Source organism: Mytilus trossulus, chromosome 14 (assembly GCF_036588685.1).
Source record: "Mytilus trossulus isolate FHL-02 chromosome 14, PNRI_Mtr1.1.1.hap1, whole genome shotgun sequence".
Classification (NCBI taxonomy): Eukaryota; Metazoa; Mollusca; class Bivalvia; order Mytilida; family Mytilidae; genus Mytilus; species Mytilus trossulus.
In genome coordinates this window covers 41,604,806-41,622,822 of record NC_086386.1, presented here as the reverse complement: position 1 = coordinate 41,622,822, position 18,017 = coordinate 41,604,806, and the positions used below count along the sequence as shown (strand labels likewise).

At 33.5% G+C, this 18,017-nt stretch overlaps 1 protein-coding gene across 2 annotated transcripts in view; it reads left to right on the top strand.

Moving 5' to 3' along the window:
* Positions 1-18,017, top strand: part of LOC134696584 (uncharacterized) — a 73,011-nt gene that overhangs the window by 35,668 nt on the left and 19,326 nt on the right. For both annotated transcript variants that reach the window (XM_063558444.1, XM_063558443.1), the window contains one exon: positions 17,886-17,951. In XM_063558444.1, the coding sequence (XP_063414514.1) occupies positions 17,886-17,951 (66 nt within the window). The remainder of the gene's footprint in view (positions 1-17,885; positions 17,952-18,017) is intronic.

Genomic DNA, 18,017 nt, shown 5'->3' with positions numbered 1-18,017 from the left:
CAATAGTTTAAAATTGTCTAATAACAGGAATACTTTCTTAGACACTCGTTTCAAAATGAGGATCAAAATTTCTAAAGAAAGAACAACATTTTTGTCGAACAAATTGGATTAATAATTATAATTTAACAAAAAAATATGAGATGGAGCAATATGCGAAGTAATTCGTTTAATTTTGATTTAAAAACGAAACATATTTTAAAGCACTCAAAACAAAAACATGACACCAACATTCAATATTACAAACATCATTTAACAAATATGGTTTAAAAATAAATGCGTTGATAAATTAAAATAACTGGCCTTCAATTCAATAGATAGTTTGCTTTGGAGATTCCGTATATCGACAAATTATCGAAATTCCAATTGGAAATAACTGTGCACCACTTATTGTGGACTTGTTTCTGTATTATAATCAGGTAAATTCATCGATTAAAAACAGCAAAGACCCATCGAATCAACATCTGATACAAATATTTAATGATATTCAGTATGTTAATTAATGATTTTATGATTAAAGAGATGACTGTTATTTCCTTTTGGTAATAATCCATTTTTAGGTTACAAAGTATTAGATTTTTACCGAAAGAAATCTACATATAACTGTAAAATGTATTACACCAGGGTTTTCAATATCAAACATGTATTAAGTTTTATCATCGGCACAAAGACATCATACTTAGATATAAATCAACATGCAGACATCTTATGAACGTATTTCAATAAAAACGTGATTTCATGTTCGACCCACTTTTAAAGTAATTCTTTATGAAGTCAGTTCATTGATTTAGATTTAACGTTTTTAAGCAAAGAAACATACTATTTAAGAGGGATTGATTCCTGAATAGTTCAAAATAATAAAAATGGCATGTCCCTAGACTGCCTGTTCAGGATTAATACTCTAACTTATTGTAAAAAAATGTAGAACTAAATATTATTTTTACTTTATGTAGGTTTTTATGCCCCACCTTCGATAGTAGAGGGGCATTATGTTTTCTGATCTGTGCGTCCGTCCTTCCGTCCGTCCGTCCTTCCGTCTGTCCTTCCGTTCGTTCGTTCAGGTTAAAGTTTTTGGTCAAGGTAGTTTTTGATGAAGTTGAAGTCCAATCAACTTCAAACTTAGTACTCATGTTCCCTATGATATGATCTTTCTAATTTAATTGCCAAAATAGACTTTTGACCCCAATTTCACGGTCCACTGAACATAGAAAATAATAGTGCAAGTTTCAGGTTAAAGTTTTTGGTCAAGGTAGTTTTTGATGAAGTTGAAGTCCAATCAACTTCAAATTTAGTATATATGTTCCTTATGATATGATCTTTCTAATTTAATTGTCAAATTAGACTTTTGACCCCAATTTCACGGTCCACTGAACATGGAAAATAATAGTGCAAGTTTCAGGTTAAAGTTTTTGGTCAAGGTAGTTTTTGATGAAGTTGAAGTCCAATCAACTTCAAACTTAGTACACATGTTTCCTTTGATATGATCATTCTAATTTAATTGCACAATTAGACTTTTGACCCCAATTTCACGGTCCACTGAACATAGAAAATAATAGTGCAAGTTTCAGGTTAAAGTTTTTGGTCAAGGTAGTTTTTGATGAAGTTGAAGTCCAATCAACTTCAAACTTAGTACACATGTTCCCTTTGATATGATCTTTCTAATTCAATTGCCAAATTAGACTTTTGACCCAAATTTCACAGTCCACTGAACATAGAAAATGATAATGCGAGTGGGGCATCCGTGTACTATGGACACATTCTTGTTTAATTATTTAAAAGTATGTTTAGAGCCAACATATCTTAATAAACAGCTTTTGACAAAGGATTTCTTTTATTTTAGAAGTTGTGTCCCTAATATTTCTGACAAAATGTCCACTACGAAACGAAGTCATGAAATTTTGCTAATAAACAGTTCAGTAAAATTAAGGTTTGCAAGAGATATAAACATAAGAGTCTTACAAAAGAAGTGGTGCTTTTATAACAGCAGTTAAATTGTTGGCCAAAACAATTTAGCACATCAAATGGATCAGAGTGATATCGTATATTTGTTAATTTCCACTACGAAACGGGTCTAATCTCCTTCAGTATCTGTTTTTTCAAATTATGCAAATTATCAGTGCACAGCTTAGTACGCGCTTTGATGAAAATAATTATTTTTGTTACTATTGCAATATAGGGGTTGTGGGGAGAAAAAGACATGTGAATATGTCCACTACGAAACGGTCACCTACTAAACAAGTATGGGAGAAATAAGATGTGCTTTAAGAAACAGTTTCGTAGTGGACAAATGTCCCCTACGAAAGAGTATATAAGTATGAAAATAATATTATTTAAAAGAGTATTTAAGATTGCACTTTTTATTTACAAACAGGTCTATAATAGAGGTATTACAAATAACTCTTAAAATATAATTTTAGACAAGTTTGTTTTTCCATTTGTCCACTTCGAAACTGTTTTTTAAAGCACATCTTATTTATCATAGAGAAATGTTAGGAGTCCTTTGGTAATTCGTGTATCATTAATTGTCATTGTGCTTAGTTTGTTTTGTTATCTTTTCTGACATGGAACTCGGACTTATCTTAAACTGAGTTATACATTGCGTATTGTTGTGTTTTTTTATGGTTTAATTACTTTGGCTCGAGGTATAGGGGGAGAGTTGAGATCTCACAAAGCATATTCAACCCCGCTGCATTTTTTGACCTGTCCCAAGTAATTAGGTTGTCTTTGCTAGTTTTGTATGATTTTTGTATGATTTTCAACTCTTTATTGATAGCATTCGGAGTTTATTATGACATCCATTATCAATGTACTAGTTAAATTGAGAAAGGAAATGGGGAATGTGTCAAAGCGACAACAACTCGACCATAGAGTAGACAACAGCCGAAGGCCACCAATGGGTACATATTTTTGTTTAGGGGTCAGCTGAAGCACACCTCCGGATGCGGGACATCTCGTGGCGTTGAAGACCCATTGGTGGCCCTCGGCTGTTTTTTTCTCTTTCGTCCGGTTGTTGTGTCTTTGAAACTCACCATTTTTATTCTCAATTTCAAAAGTAAACTAGCTATGAGAAAGAAAAATGGAACAAGAGGTAACATTGCTTTGTCCATGATTTTGTATTTAGATTTAGAATCTGAGTTTGATTGTGAAGACAAATCAAATCCAGATCATGACAAGCAAAGGATTATGTACAGCATGTGGTACTGAAAAGTTAGTTTTGAGAAAATACAAACTTTTTATCCAATGCAGGGATCAACAGGTTTGCCAATTGACAATAATTATATGATGGAAAAAGTAAAAGAAAATATGAATCTATGTCAGCTTGGGCATTGGGTGGACATTCGAACGTTAAAAGCAAATTATCGCCAAAGAGATCCATTACTAATATTCATCTTAAGGATCAAGTATTGGACATTGTATCCACATAAAATAGTGCTGAGGTAACTTATAACAATACAATTGTTGGTAGATGAGTTCAAGTTTTGCGCATTTGCTTTTTAGATTCTGTCAAAATTTATTTTAAAAAGATTAAACATAGTCTCAGTATAAATTTTGTTTTTGCAAGGAGGAAGATGAAGCCTATCTCTTTAGAATAAAAAAAAGTAAATTATCCGTAATAGACCTTTTATCGATAATCAATGTTAAAGATCAAAGTCTTTTTCTTTAAATCACAAGTTTCAACTCATCGACACTTTTTGGTGGTGCACTATTTAAAACATTTTACTAAACTAAACTTTTACTAAAAATAGAAATATCAACTTACAAAAGTATTTCTTTTTCTTTTTCACAGTGGGTTAAACGCACATTTCTTTGAAAAAAGTTGACAATTAGGAAGGGAATGATTAATTTTATATAGAACGCTATTTTGTTAACAGAAAATAGAAAAGATAAATACGAGTATGGACTCATTTAGACTGATGCCGAATTCCTCAGACAGTCTGGCGTAAAACTGAATAAAGGGCCTATTAAAACAATAAATACAGAAATTGACGTACTTCATAATGTACTTATACAAAAGGTTGCATATCCACATGACTGTGTAGATAGAAAAAATCAGATTGAAAGAAACAAACTTACCACCAAAGGAAGATTTGCATAAAGGAATTTGATGCGACTGTCATACAAGTGGGAGGTTTAGCGCTATAAAACCAGGTTCAGTCCACCATTTTCTACATTTGAAAATGCCTATAGCAAGTTAAGAATATGACAGTTGATGTTCATTCGTTTGATGTGTTTTATTATTTGATTATGTCATTTGATTAGGGACTTTCCGTTTTGAATTTTCTTCAGGGTACAGTATTTTTTGTGATTTAACTTTATAAATGGTGAGCATATGAGTGTTGAAGATTTTGTATATGCTCACATGCTCAGTATTTGATTAATTTGATCAATACTTTCTGATGTAAGCGTCAGAACTACAAAATTTTAAATGGAACTGCATTCAGATAATATATGTGCTGCTTTTGTTTGAAAGGGCAATTTAAGCAAGAATTTCGATGAAAAAACAAAAACATGATAAAGCCTATAATCAATTTGAGGTTGGCCATGAATAAATATAAACAATTTAATACTTGTTCTGTTGTTAGCAATTAATTTGGGAGGGCTATGGCACAACCTTCACTTGCAAGGAGATTTTGATTGGGTAAATCTATATGAAAGGGAACAAATTTGAAAGTTCTTTAAGATAATAATTGAATGCGATCTTAAATATAAAAAAAAATTCTAGAAGCACCAAATGATTATCTACTTCTAACCAACATAAAAAAAAACGCAACAAGTATGTGCTCAATTATTGGAATCGTAAACAATATGTGTCATTATGAATGAAATGGACTTGTATTATATTTTTATTTTATGTTCTCTCATACCCTATGGCTTGATAAATATACATATCAAAATACAACTTCCAGATCAAAAGCCATGTCAGGATATGTTCATGATGTTGAAAGATCTATGTTTGCAAAAACTATAAATAATATATGCATGAGATCCGATTCATTAATAAAAATAAAAATTGTGGCTAAACCAACGTTTTACACCAGAGTTAATTGATAGCAGTTCATATAAAAAAAACAAAGCTGAAATTTATTTAGCCAATTTTACCTTGAGTATTGCATTTTTCATGTTTTCAAAAACATGATTATAAAATTATACGCAAATTATATGAAAATGATGTTAAACATTTCTTTACCGACACAGACAGTGTAGTTCGTATTATTCAAACGGGTGGATATCTTCCCACATGTTGGAAAATTGAAACAGGTGATGACCAAACTGAAATTGGCATTATTTATGATAGTTTATATAGTGACGAGTTTGTTGGTTTAAATACCAAAATGTACACCCACATAGTAGATGGTAAAATATAAGTAAAGCAAAAAGGTGTTAAGGAAAATGTCATTAAAAAACTATAAATTTTGAAGAAAAGAAACAATGTTCAGTATCACAGCAAATCAATTAATATTATTAAGAGACATCATCCCAATATTTTAATAATATTGACAAGAATGCTTTGTCAACTATAGATGACAAGAGATACATCTTGACCATTAAAATTCGCACGTAAGTATATGGACACTATAAAATGTATCCAAAATATTAAATACACACACGTTAGATTTCAAAATAATGATATTGAAAAATGGATAGGAAATAATTGGTTTACGAAATACGATTAGACGTCAAATATGTTAAACTTGGTAATTATAAGTTTGATCATCTTAATTCAGTAGACATTAACTGTTTTGTATAGGAAGTATCATCAATATCCCGAATATCGCGAAAAGATGATAAATTAATTTGTAATTTGGCTGCAGTAAATTTACGCCCTCACAAGTACATACAGCTGGAAGATACGTTTAGTCTTTCAAAAATAGAACATAGAGGGTGTGCAACATTATATACCCCATTTCATGACCCCTGAACAAGCCGATGAATTGATTCGTATTTCGGATACTTCGTAAATAAACTCATCATAGATAACGAAGCCAGTAGATTATCGCTTCACTGCTACATAGTAATTGTAGATATATGACGTCTACGGAGTATTAGTTTACTACGGAAGCCCTGGAGTGCCATGCAAAAAAATATTTTCAACTTGTGCGCACAAGTTACCAACTTGCGCGCACAAGTAACTAACTTGCGCGCACAAGTTACTATCTTGTGCGCACAAGTTACACAACTTGTGCGCACGAGTTATTAACTTGTGCGCACAAGTTGCGCGTATTCTTATAGACATGCGCTGTTTGGCTAAAGAGACTACTTTATGGAACGCCGTAGCTGCCGAATACAAACATATGTTTATATACATGAATGCACATACTTTTCAATGTCTGCACATGTTTTTTTTTCTATTTATACACATACTTTGCATATATAAGAACATAGTTTACTTTATATGCACTTATTTTTTATATATAAATGCACATACTTTTCCTGCATATGCACATCGTTTACCTTATATGCACATACTTTTCTATATATGCACATTTTTTATATATCTATTTGCACATAGTTAACCTCATATGCATATACTTTTTTCTTATTCTACATATGAATGTACAAATGTAGTTCTGCATGTGAATACTTTTCTCAGTATATATGAACATAGTTTTTCAACGTCATATTAATGTTATCTGGGTTTTTTTTCAAACTGAACTAAGCCTAAGGGTTCCAATACCATAAAATGAATGTTTATTAAGAATTTCATAATGTTGTATGTTGTTCAATTAAGCAACTGTTGGAATCATTTTTATATGAATTCAATATTATTTTGGTATGTATGATGGTATAGCGCTGTTGTCTTCATCTATAGTCACTTGGTTTTTATGTCAAAACGTTGAAGGAGTCGATTTGTTTTTATCGGACCACAGATGAATTGTCACGTTGTAATTGGTTAAACGTATGGGGTTAGTAAGTTTCATATGGGGTTCATGGCGCGTTAATGGCGACGTCATCTATTAATGTTGTTGTGTTTCATTGTTTATTTTTCAACAAAACGCCGTAGAAAAAGTCCAGCGTCCGATAAATCTTCCACCTTTCCATTTTATTTTTGCAGCACTCTAATTCAACTTTGCCTCTACTTAATTTGATAAAGCTCATACACAAAGGTAAAAAAACTATAAAACGCAAAAGTCACCTGCTGTACTACAGTTCTGCTCCTTTATAACTAGGAAAATTTCATTTCTTTTTTGTTTGTTTTTGCACTCTCACCTTAATCCCCAAATGCTGAAAATGTAGACTCAAAACAAGAAGTGCAGAGTAAATCAGACAAATCATAATTTAGAACTGCAGCACGTCATATCATATTTGATATTCACACCTTTTTAAAAGCTTTCAATACGTCTACTATATACATTTTATTTTTACGGCGTCGGCGTTGGCTTCGCAATGTATTAGTTTGTGATTAGGTCTAGTTTATGTTGAACCACAAGTGTGGTCGTGTGGTCTAGCGGGACGGCTGCAGTGCAGGCGATTTGGTGTCACGATTTCACAGTAGCATGGGTTCGAATCCCGGCGAGGGAAAACCCAAAAATTTGCCTAGGCAAATTTACAGATCTAACATTGTTGGGTTGATGTTTAGACGAGTTGTATATAATATATATATCCGATGGATACATCTGTTGTAGGGTTGTCACTGACTCAGACGTACTTATGAATATAATTATTTTCTGTGACTGTATCTTACATTAATTTGTAGGATCCTTTACTATAGATAATTTAGCTGATCTGTAACAATAACATCTTCATGCCTTATATTTAGCATGTACTGTAGTACGCCGCTAGATTAAAACTGACGTGGAAAGGTAACACATGCCCACCGAAAGCTCTTCTTTTGAGAGCCCAGGTGGTCGTGTGGACTAGCGGGACGGCGGCAGTGCAGGCGATTTGGTGTCACGATATCACAGTAGCATGGGTTCGAATCCCGGCGAGGGAAGAACCAAAAATTTGCGAAAGCAAATTTACAGATCTAACATTGTTGGGTTGATGTTTAGACGAGTTGTATATATATATTTAATCAAACGAGGTTATAAGAAATGGGACATAGATAAGGGGTTTGCGCGTGCTAACAATAACAGCCGCAAAGACCTGTTACAGTACAAAAAGAAGAGGCGCAGCAAAATAGTTCCATTTGTGTTAACATACAATCCCGCTTTTTCAAACCTTTCACGTTTGATCCGTGCCAATTGGCAAAGTATTGCCAATCACCCAAAATTATCCAAAATCTTTCCCGATCCTCCTGTCTTAGCTTTTCGGAGACCAACAAGTCTAAAAGACTTATTTGTAAAAGCTGCCGTCTCCTCTAATAAAAGCTGTTCAACTACAGGATGGTGCAAGTCGTGTGGTAACAAACGATGTCTGACTTGCCAACAAATAGTGAATACTCAAACATTTACTTGCCACTCCACTGGGTCTGTGTACACAATATTTTGTAATGTAACTTGCAAAACCCAGAATGTTGTATACATTCTTCAGTGTCGATGTGGCATGCAGTATGTTGGCGAGACAGAACAGCCATTCAACAAACGCATGAATGGTCATCGTAGCGACTACACATGCAAGCCCGACCTCCCCGTTAGTCGTCATTTAAGATCACATGGGCACGCCCAAGCTGATCTTAAAAAACTTACCATCACTATCATAGATCACAACGAGGATTGGTCAAAGGCCGACAGACTTGCTCGGGAAAGTTTTTGGATAAGAAAGCTGAGGACAGTTTCCCCAGAGGGCATTAATGAAAAAACATAGAAGAGTCACTCATTTTTCCTACCATCACTAATTTCCTGTCATCACTTGTGGCCAGTTACTACGGCTTCCGTACTGGACCCTTACACTTTTCAGGAATTTTTGAATTATATAAGTTTTGATTACAGTTGGCAATATATAAGTTTTGATTACAGTTGGCAAGGATGTGTAAGTACGCAGCCACGTTCTATTATTTAACCTTAGTAAACATTTATTACTCAATTTTCTTATCATCAAATTACTATATTTTTTAGATGTTTAAATACGCAGTCTCTGATGCAACTGCACTACCGTTGTCATATTTTAAATATCATACCAGTTTAGATCGGTCAGGACTGTTTATTGGGACTGTATTTCCACGCAGTTGTTTAACATCTCAACTGTCAACACCTTTGGGAATTTAAAGAGTTGTGCCAGTTCACATCGTAAATAACTTTTTTTATTTTTGGCATATTTTTGTAGTCTTTGCGGTGTGTTTGGAAATTTTAAAATTGTCCCAGCGTTCGCTTAAATTGTATAAATCAAGATTTTGATAGAGTCTTAATTTGAATTGACATGATTCATTTTTCATCGTGCAATTACCGAAGAAGGATATCTGTTATCCGAAATATCTAACATATTGTTCGTTTTATTGTGTTTTTGGTGATGTTGTATTCTTTTAGACTTGTTATATATATATATATATATATACAACTCGTCTAAACATCAACCCAACAATGTTAGATCTGTAAATTTGCTTTCGCAATTTTTTGGTTCTTCCCTCGCCGGGATTCGAACCCATGCTACTGTGATATCGTGACACCAAATCGCCTGCACTGCAGCCGTCCCACTAGACCACACGACCAGCTGGGCTCTCAAAAAAGAGCTTTCGCTGGCCGTATGTTACCTTTCCACGTCAGTTTTAATCTAGCGGCGTACTACAGTACATGATATATAAGGCATGAAGATGTTATTGTTACAGATCAGCTAAATTATCTATAGTAAGGATCCTACAAATTAATGTAATATACAGTCACAGAAAATAATTATATTTATAAGTACGTCTGAGTCAGTGACAACTCTACAACAGATGTATCCATTGGATCGCCATCAATGATGGTGATACATGGCTGTGTACATAATGTATATACAACTCGTCTAAACATCAACCCAACAATGTTAGATCTGTAAATTTGCTTTCGCAATTTTTTGGTTCTTCCCTCGCCGGGATTCGAACCCATGCTACTGTGATATCGTGACACCAAATCGCCTGCACTGCAGCCGTCCCACTAGACCACACGACCAGCTGGGCTCTCAAAAAAGAGCTTTCGCTGGCCGTATATATATATATAAAAGTCTATAAAAAGGACCAACCAGCAAATTTACTATGTACCGGATCGTCTTGGAAATCAGTTGAAAAGAATTCCAAACTGTCCAAGATTTTCCCTGAGCCTCCAATGATAGCTTTTAGGCAACCTAGTAGTCTACGGAACCTACTAGTGCGGGCTGAAGTGTCTGATAATAGAAGTACTCCTGGAGAATGTCGTTCGTGTGGAGAAAAACGCTGCAAATGCTGTTTACAGATGCAGCATTCGTCAACATTTCACAGTAAGGCAACCGAAAATAACTATAAGATATTTTGCAATGTTACCTGCAAAAGTATGAATGTTATTTACATACTAGAATGTTAGGTTTGTGGCCTCCAATATGTTGGTGAATCTAAGCAGCCTTTCCACAAACGCCTCAATGGCCATAGGAGTGATATATCTAAGAAGCCACTTCTTCCAGTCTCTCAGCACTTCAGACAGTCAGATCACAAACTTGATGACTTTAACCGCATGAAAATTCTAGTGATTGAACAGAACATTCACTGGAGTGATGCACAGCGACAGGTTCGGGAAAGCTTTTGGATAAAGGAACTTAATGTACATCACCCAAACGGCATCAATAAGAAATACTAACAGTTTTGTTTTCACTTATTTTTATTGTTAATATACACAGTCACGTATATTGATTTAAAGTGTTTTGTTTAAATTATGATATTCAGGATTAAAATCAATCGACCAAAACTTACCTGTATTATCACCTGATCTATTTTCACACCTTATACATTATGTATCAGTATTGTTAAAACTTGTGACACAAGAAGAAGGCCATTTGTTGAGCCGAAATATTTGTCAACACGATTTTATAACAACATTTTCGTTTAATAACACCTTATATCAGTACCGTTGTGCAAATCTTTAGACTGATATATATATATATATATATATTTGTTGGGTTGATGTTTAGACGAGTTGTATATATATATATATATATATATTTGACCTACTGCATTATTACATAGAACATATGACAGACGGAAACTTCGAAACATAAGGCTATTACAAACAAAGTATGAAGCATCGAGGTATTCTATCTTAATACCGAATACAAAGCTCTATAGAAATAGTTTTCGCCATCGCTGGACAGTAATACCTTTGTCTCACTCTATGAAATTTTACATTCATTGTTTATAGATTATTCCCACACCGACAAAGTGCATTCGGCTCTTACTAATGTTTTTACTAATAAAACTTAAAACCTTTATAAAAAAAGTTTTAAATCACGAATGCCCCCGCTTAAAATTTTCAATTTTCCAAGTTATAAAGGGGCATAATTGTCCAAAAAATTACTGCCCAAAATTCTAACTCGGCCTAACTTTGTGTGATTATTAACATTGTGTGTGAATTTCAATAATTTTTGATAAGGCAAATCAACGACAGAGTGCGGAAACCAAACTAAATAAAATTGAGAATGGAAATGGGGAATGTGTAAAAGAGACAAGAACTCGACCGTAGAAAAAAATACAGCAGAAGGTCACCAACAGGTCTTCAATGTAGCGAGAAATTCCGTTCTTCAGCTGGCCACTAAACAAATATATACTAGTTCAGTGATAAAGAACGACATACTAATTTCCAAATTGTACACAATAAACTAAAATTAAAATAATACAAGACTAACAAAGGCCAGAGGCTCCTGACTTGGGACAGGCGCAAAAATGCGGCGGGGTTAAACATGTTTGTGAGATCTCCCCCCTCCTCCTATACATCTAGCCAATATAGAAAAGTAAACGCATAACAATACGCACATTAAAATTCAGTTCAAGAGAAGTCCGCGTCTGATGTCAGAAGATGTAACCAAAGAAAATAAACAAAATGACAATAATACATAAATAACAACAGACTACTAGCAGTTAACTAGCATGCCAGCTCCAGACTTCAATAAAACTGACAGAAAGATTATGATTTATTAATCATATGAACATCAGACACAATCCTTCCCGTTAGGGGTTTAGTCTCATACCATCATGACATATATGAGAAGAACATAACCCGTGTCATGCCAACAACTTATTTTTGAATAAATGTGTTTAGTTCCGACGCAAAGACCCTACAAGTGAATCAATATTAATGCCAAAATATGCAATCTTTAATGACCTGACAACAGTATCGTAGCTATATCCCTTCTTAATAAGTCTATTCAAAAGTTTTGTTAGTTTCTGAGGTGAATATTGACACCTTTGTGCTTTATAAAGAATATTTCCATAAAAAATTGGATGTGAAATACCTAAACGTATAAGAAGTCTGCATGTTGAGCTATATTTACGAATGATGTCCTTATACCGATGATAAAATATAGTAAATGTTTTGACTAGTTTGTGAAATCGAAAAGCCTGGTGTAACAATTTTTCAGTAATACATAAACTTCTCTCGTTAAAATCTAAAACATTGTTACATACACGAGCGAATCGTACAAGTTGAGATATATAAACACCGTAAGATGGTGACAAGGGAACGTCACCATCTAAAAATGGATAATTAACGATAGGAAATGAAAAATCATCTCTTTTATCATAAATTGTAGTATTTAGCTATCCGTTAGTGATATAGATATCAAGATCGAGGAAAGGGCAGTGGTCATTGTTAGTATTAGCTTTATTTAAAGTAAGTTCAACATGATAAATTTCTTTAATATACATACTGAAGTCGTCATTAATGAGAGCCAAACTATCATCCAAAAATCTAAAAGTATTATTAAATTTATGTATCAGATGGTGATTCGATGGGTTTTTGCTTATTTTTGTCATAAATTGTAACTCATAGCAATACAAAAACAGGTCCGCAATAAGTGGTGCACAGTTAGTCCCCATTGGAATTCCGATAACCTGACGATATACGGAATCCCAAAAGCGAACAACAATGTTATCTAGTAAAAATTCAAGGGCATATATAGTATCAAAGCATGTCCAATTGACATAGTTTTTTTTGTTTATTGCTACTAAAAATGACCTAAAAGACTTTGAACATATATATTCACATTCTGACTTTTTAAATGCCCATTTAATTATGTGCGTGAAATTTTTCTTAATGAGAATGTGTTGCAATGTGGTATACAGGGTAGAAAAATCAAAACTTTGAACAGATTCAAAATCATCAATATAGCATGCAATTTATCAACTACTTCCAACGAGTTCTTGACACTCCAAAAGTAATTAATTCCACTTTTTTCGAAAGCCTTATTTGAATATTTTATTATCAGGTTTTTATTTGTACCAAGTGTGCTGGTAAGAAGAATAGACAATTTAGTTGTGTAACAATGGCTTGAAGACAAAACAAATCTATATTTGTAAGGTGTTTTGTGTAGCCTCGGAGACCAATACATAGTTGGAACGTTCATTGTATTTGGCTCTGCTTGTAAAGCGGTAGCTAAAAAGCATAAATACAACTTGTGACCCGTTATCACTGAATTGTTGGGACAAAAACCACTGAATTCAACACGCCATTAGTGATAATAATCCTTGTGTTAAAATGTAATACAAACGTTTCATACAAAATACAAAGTTATGGCATTAAAACAAGTGACTATAGATGAAGACAACAGCGCCATACCATCATACATGCCAAAATAGTATTGCATTCATATGAAAATGATTTCAAAAGTTGCTTAATTGAACAACAAACATCATTAAGAAATTCTTAATTTACATTCTTTTTATGTTATTGGGACCCTTAGGCTTAGTTCAGTTTGAAAAAACAACAGAAAAGCATAATATGAATTGTAATTCTCGCGTTGAAAAACTATGTCCATATATACTGAGTAAAGTATTCACATGCAGAACTACATTTGTACATTCCTATGTAGAATAAGTCTGTGCATATATAGAAAAAAAATATCGTCATACAAAGGACATGACAGATGAGCCGAGAGAAGTTTGCTATCGATGTCGTATGCAAACTTTATTATATCCTAATCGGGGGTGAAAGTGAGTGCTGATGAGTGTGTACTAGTATGTACACAAGTAAAAAATGGTATTCAATAGACAAAGTCGAATATGAATACCATTGTGTCGAGAAACAAAAATCAAATCCGCTGAAAATTATTTTGCGAAGTGACTATTTGCCATTTTCAAAATCCATTCCTTCCTTCACCACTGAAATAATGGCTCACGTGGAGAACCTCTTAGATCGGTGAGCCGTCAATCGTTAAGTTGGACTTTAAGTATATGATAAACCTACTGGAGACCTCTTAAATGACATTGAGACACACCTGGTCTTTCAATGTTCCAAAAATTCGATTACTAGTACAAAATGTAGTATGTATATATAAAGATGCAATCAAAATGAATTTCAAGAATGATGTCATCTGTAGTATCTACGGAGGGCTTAAATTGTCACTTTCTATCTTAAAACTGTCAAAAATTTAGGTTAAATGCATAAGGCGATGGTAAGATCCCTGATCTCCCAATCTTTCCATAACTATGCAGATAATTAGTTCTTATAAAGATAAAACAAGACTGAAATAAATGCGGGTAAACTTCTTGTTTTCTATAAGCCCTACAAAAATAAAGAAGACGAAAAGTGTAACCGATTTCTTTTTTATATCATAAATATCTATATACTAACAAGCTTAGCTTTGTGTATGAATTTTAGGAAGATTGATAAATCAGGGAGATCTAGCATACGCCCTGTGCCCTTCTATCTTATTTTTTACGGTTGTTATTTGAAAAGTGACACTGTAAGCACTTCGTATACATCGAAAATGATATTTCTCTTGGAAATCCTTTGCATAGCATCTGTATATCAACAAAAAATAGACAAGATTATCAAACTGTACGGATATTGAAAGAACAGGAGGGTCACACTGTTTTTTCAGTGGTCTCCGGTAGATTTTCACTATATATTTTGAATATCGAACTCGCACTTTGAGCCCTTCATAACTATAGAACGAGAAGTATATTCAAATTCCGTGTTATATCATGTATATCTATATATTAACCAACTCTATGTGTTATATAAGAAGATTGATAGATCAGGAAGATTTGGCCAACGCCTTGTACCCATCTATCTGTAGGTTTACGATTTTCATTTGAAAAGTAACATATTAAGCCCTCCGTACATATCGAAAATGGTATTGTCTTGGAAATCCTTTTGATAGCAACTATTTATATACGAAATAGGCAAGATTAACAATATGGTTATGTATAGTGAAAAACCAGGAGGTCTCACTCCAGCGGTCTGTGTTAGATTTTTGCTATATACTTTGAATATCTAATTAACACTTTGAGTCCTCCCGAAATATAGAAGACAAAATGTGTATGCAAATTCCTTTTGATATCATTTATATCTATATATCAATTAACTTTATGGATAATTTTAGGAAGATTGAGAGATAAGGAAGATCAAGAATTAATATCTAGTCAATCAAAAATATATTTAGGTTTGGCTTTCCATAACTTTTCAAATTATATTTTCTAGTCTTACTAGAGCGACGTTGCTGGGTTTTTTTACTTTTTGTCATAATATCATCTTTTAAATGAACATCTCAGGTTATATTTATGTTAATAAAAATATACATGTCATACATTATTAAGACGAATATCCGATGTACATAATGGTTTATATTTGAGGGCGAAAATATATGATAACGTCAGCTTGTCGGCAAAAAGGATTTCCTACATGTACATCTCTTAATTTGAATTCCTTTAACTATAACTATCATGCCATGTAAAATTCACTTATTTTCTGTGCTTAATCAACCTTCAATTTATTGATGATTCAGTGTAAATCATTTCACTAAAGGCATACTATCAATTGTTTTTCGATCTATGTGATTAGAGGCATCAACCTTTTATTTACTTTCATTTAAATGGTGTTATAAGTCAAAGCCCTTACAGAAAGTGCACCGGAAGCTGACAACAACATACTCAATTTCTCATTTCGGTCCATTACGGATGGTGGCAGCAGTCGCTTTATTCCCATCCTCCTACGGCAAAGTTCTTGACCGCAGGTGGTTAGATTGAAAGCTATTATCCATATCTTCAACTCGTATCAATCCCTGGGTGGGAAAGTGCACCTGAAGACTTCACTGGCCATCCAAAGTCTGAGGTACCTATACAGTTATGGGTATGGGCTCATTTTTCAGTCTTTCTGTACAGCTCCCTACGGCAAAGTTCGCCACCGGACATGGCTCAAATGAAAGTTAATAAATCAAAGCAGGGCCCACTGAAATGATTTTTTGAGGGTTAAAACCTTCTGGGAATTGAATCCCACCTAAACTTTCTCAATAATATCCAAATATTAAGGCAAATTCCAAATATGGTTAATTGTATGTTAAGGGGGGTCCTGAAATCTTTAGAAAGCTTCCGATGTGCTATTTTTTAACTTTTTCTTATTAACCGGACCAAATCACTACTTTATTTTAAAATTCATAACCCAATTATTTTACACTGTGCTTTAATCCCCCTACTGGCTATTTGAGGCATAAAACATGAAGAAATAAATTTGGAAGGGGTCCGTATAAAAAAAATTGGCAAGCAACTCACTGTCCACACTAAGGACTAGATTCGTGGACAACGAAAAATCAAAGGACGATAACTGTGTACTCGGACCATTTGAGGATGCCGAATGTATAGAAAGCCAGTATATAGTAATTCTTTCGAACATAATATATTTCTTATTTCGTTTATTTGAAAGCTTATACATTGTATACAGGAACGAGTTTAAGTCAACTTAAATTAAACAGTTATTCTATGCAATAGTAAAGACCATAATGTTATCTGATCTGTAGGTTTGTTCGTTAGTTCGTTTGTCCGTGTATCCATCCATTTATACTCTATTATATTGAATCTAAGACGACGTTGTAGTCAGATCAAGTTGAAACAAGGTACACATGTTTATTAAAATATGTTCTTTTAAAAATTATTTACTGTTCTCTGAATATGGAAAATAATTGTGCGAGCAAATCATTGTATATGTTATAGACAAACACTGTTGTTTTTTTTCCAATTCAATTCGTTTACTTTTTATTCTCATTTCGTATCCGTAAATAACTTGACGTGTATAATTATTATGTGATTGGGAAATGAATATACGCTCCGTGTTTTGTATTTAATTTGCAATCCTTGATTTTTGTTTACGATCTCGGTTAAGAGTTTGGAAAACCGAGAAAACGTAAAGAAGACCTCAAAATATAGTTTACATTTTTTGTCAACTAGTTCCCTTCTCGATAGAGTTGAATACGTAGAGGAGCGCACTTTCCATTCTATAAATACATATATAATAACATAAAGTATGTGTTTATGTAGGGGAAGAAAAATCGTTCGCTTAAAAGATTTTTCCTTTGCTTTTTGTGAATTTTGTGCTGTGCATTTGCTGATTAAAAATACCCTATCTCCTTTGTTTTTCTATTGTATTACGATATTTTGACTTTTTACGATTTTCTCGGACGTTCTCCCTTTACTGATTTATATTGATGCTGACATTTAGCAACCAAACTAGTCAGTACATTAGGCTACAGACAACTTCTGACTTGATATGATGGATATCTTTAGTTATTTAAAGGTTAAAAACAATATAAACCGTATTGGTAGCCAGATTTTATTTTTAACAGAACGTTGTTTCATTATTTTGTTTTGTGGTTTTCTCATGTACCACATTATGATTCTTTGACAAGTTGATACTCATTGTGTTCTTTAGTGGTCGCTAGATTGATTGGTCGCTAGGATTGGTCGCTAGCTTGAGTGATTGTAATTTTTTATGCCGATTTTATTCGATACATTTTATTGCATACAAAATACTCCATGTGTTCTGTTTGCCATACTAACAACATGTTGTGATATTTGATAGGAAATAAATGAAGAGTGTGTCAAAGATTCGTCCCTTCAACTGTCTGGACTGAAGGAAGCTTTCCAGGTAAATATGATATAATTGTAATACACTGTTAACTTTTGTGTGAAAGTAAATACATTGTATAATGAT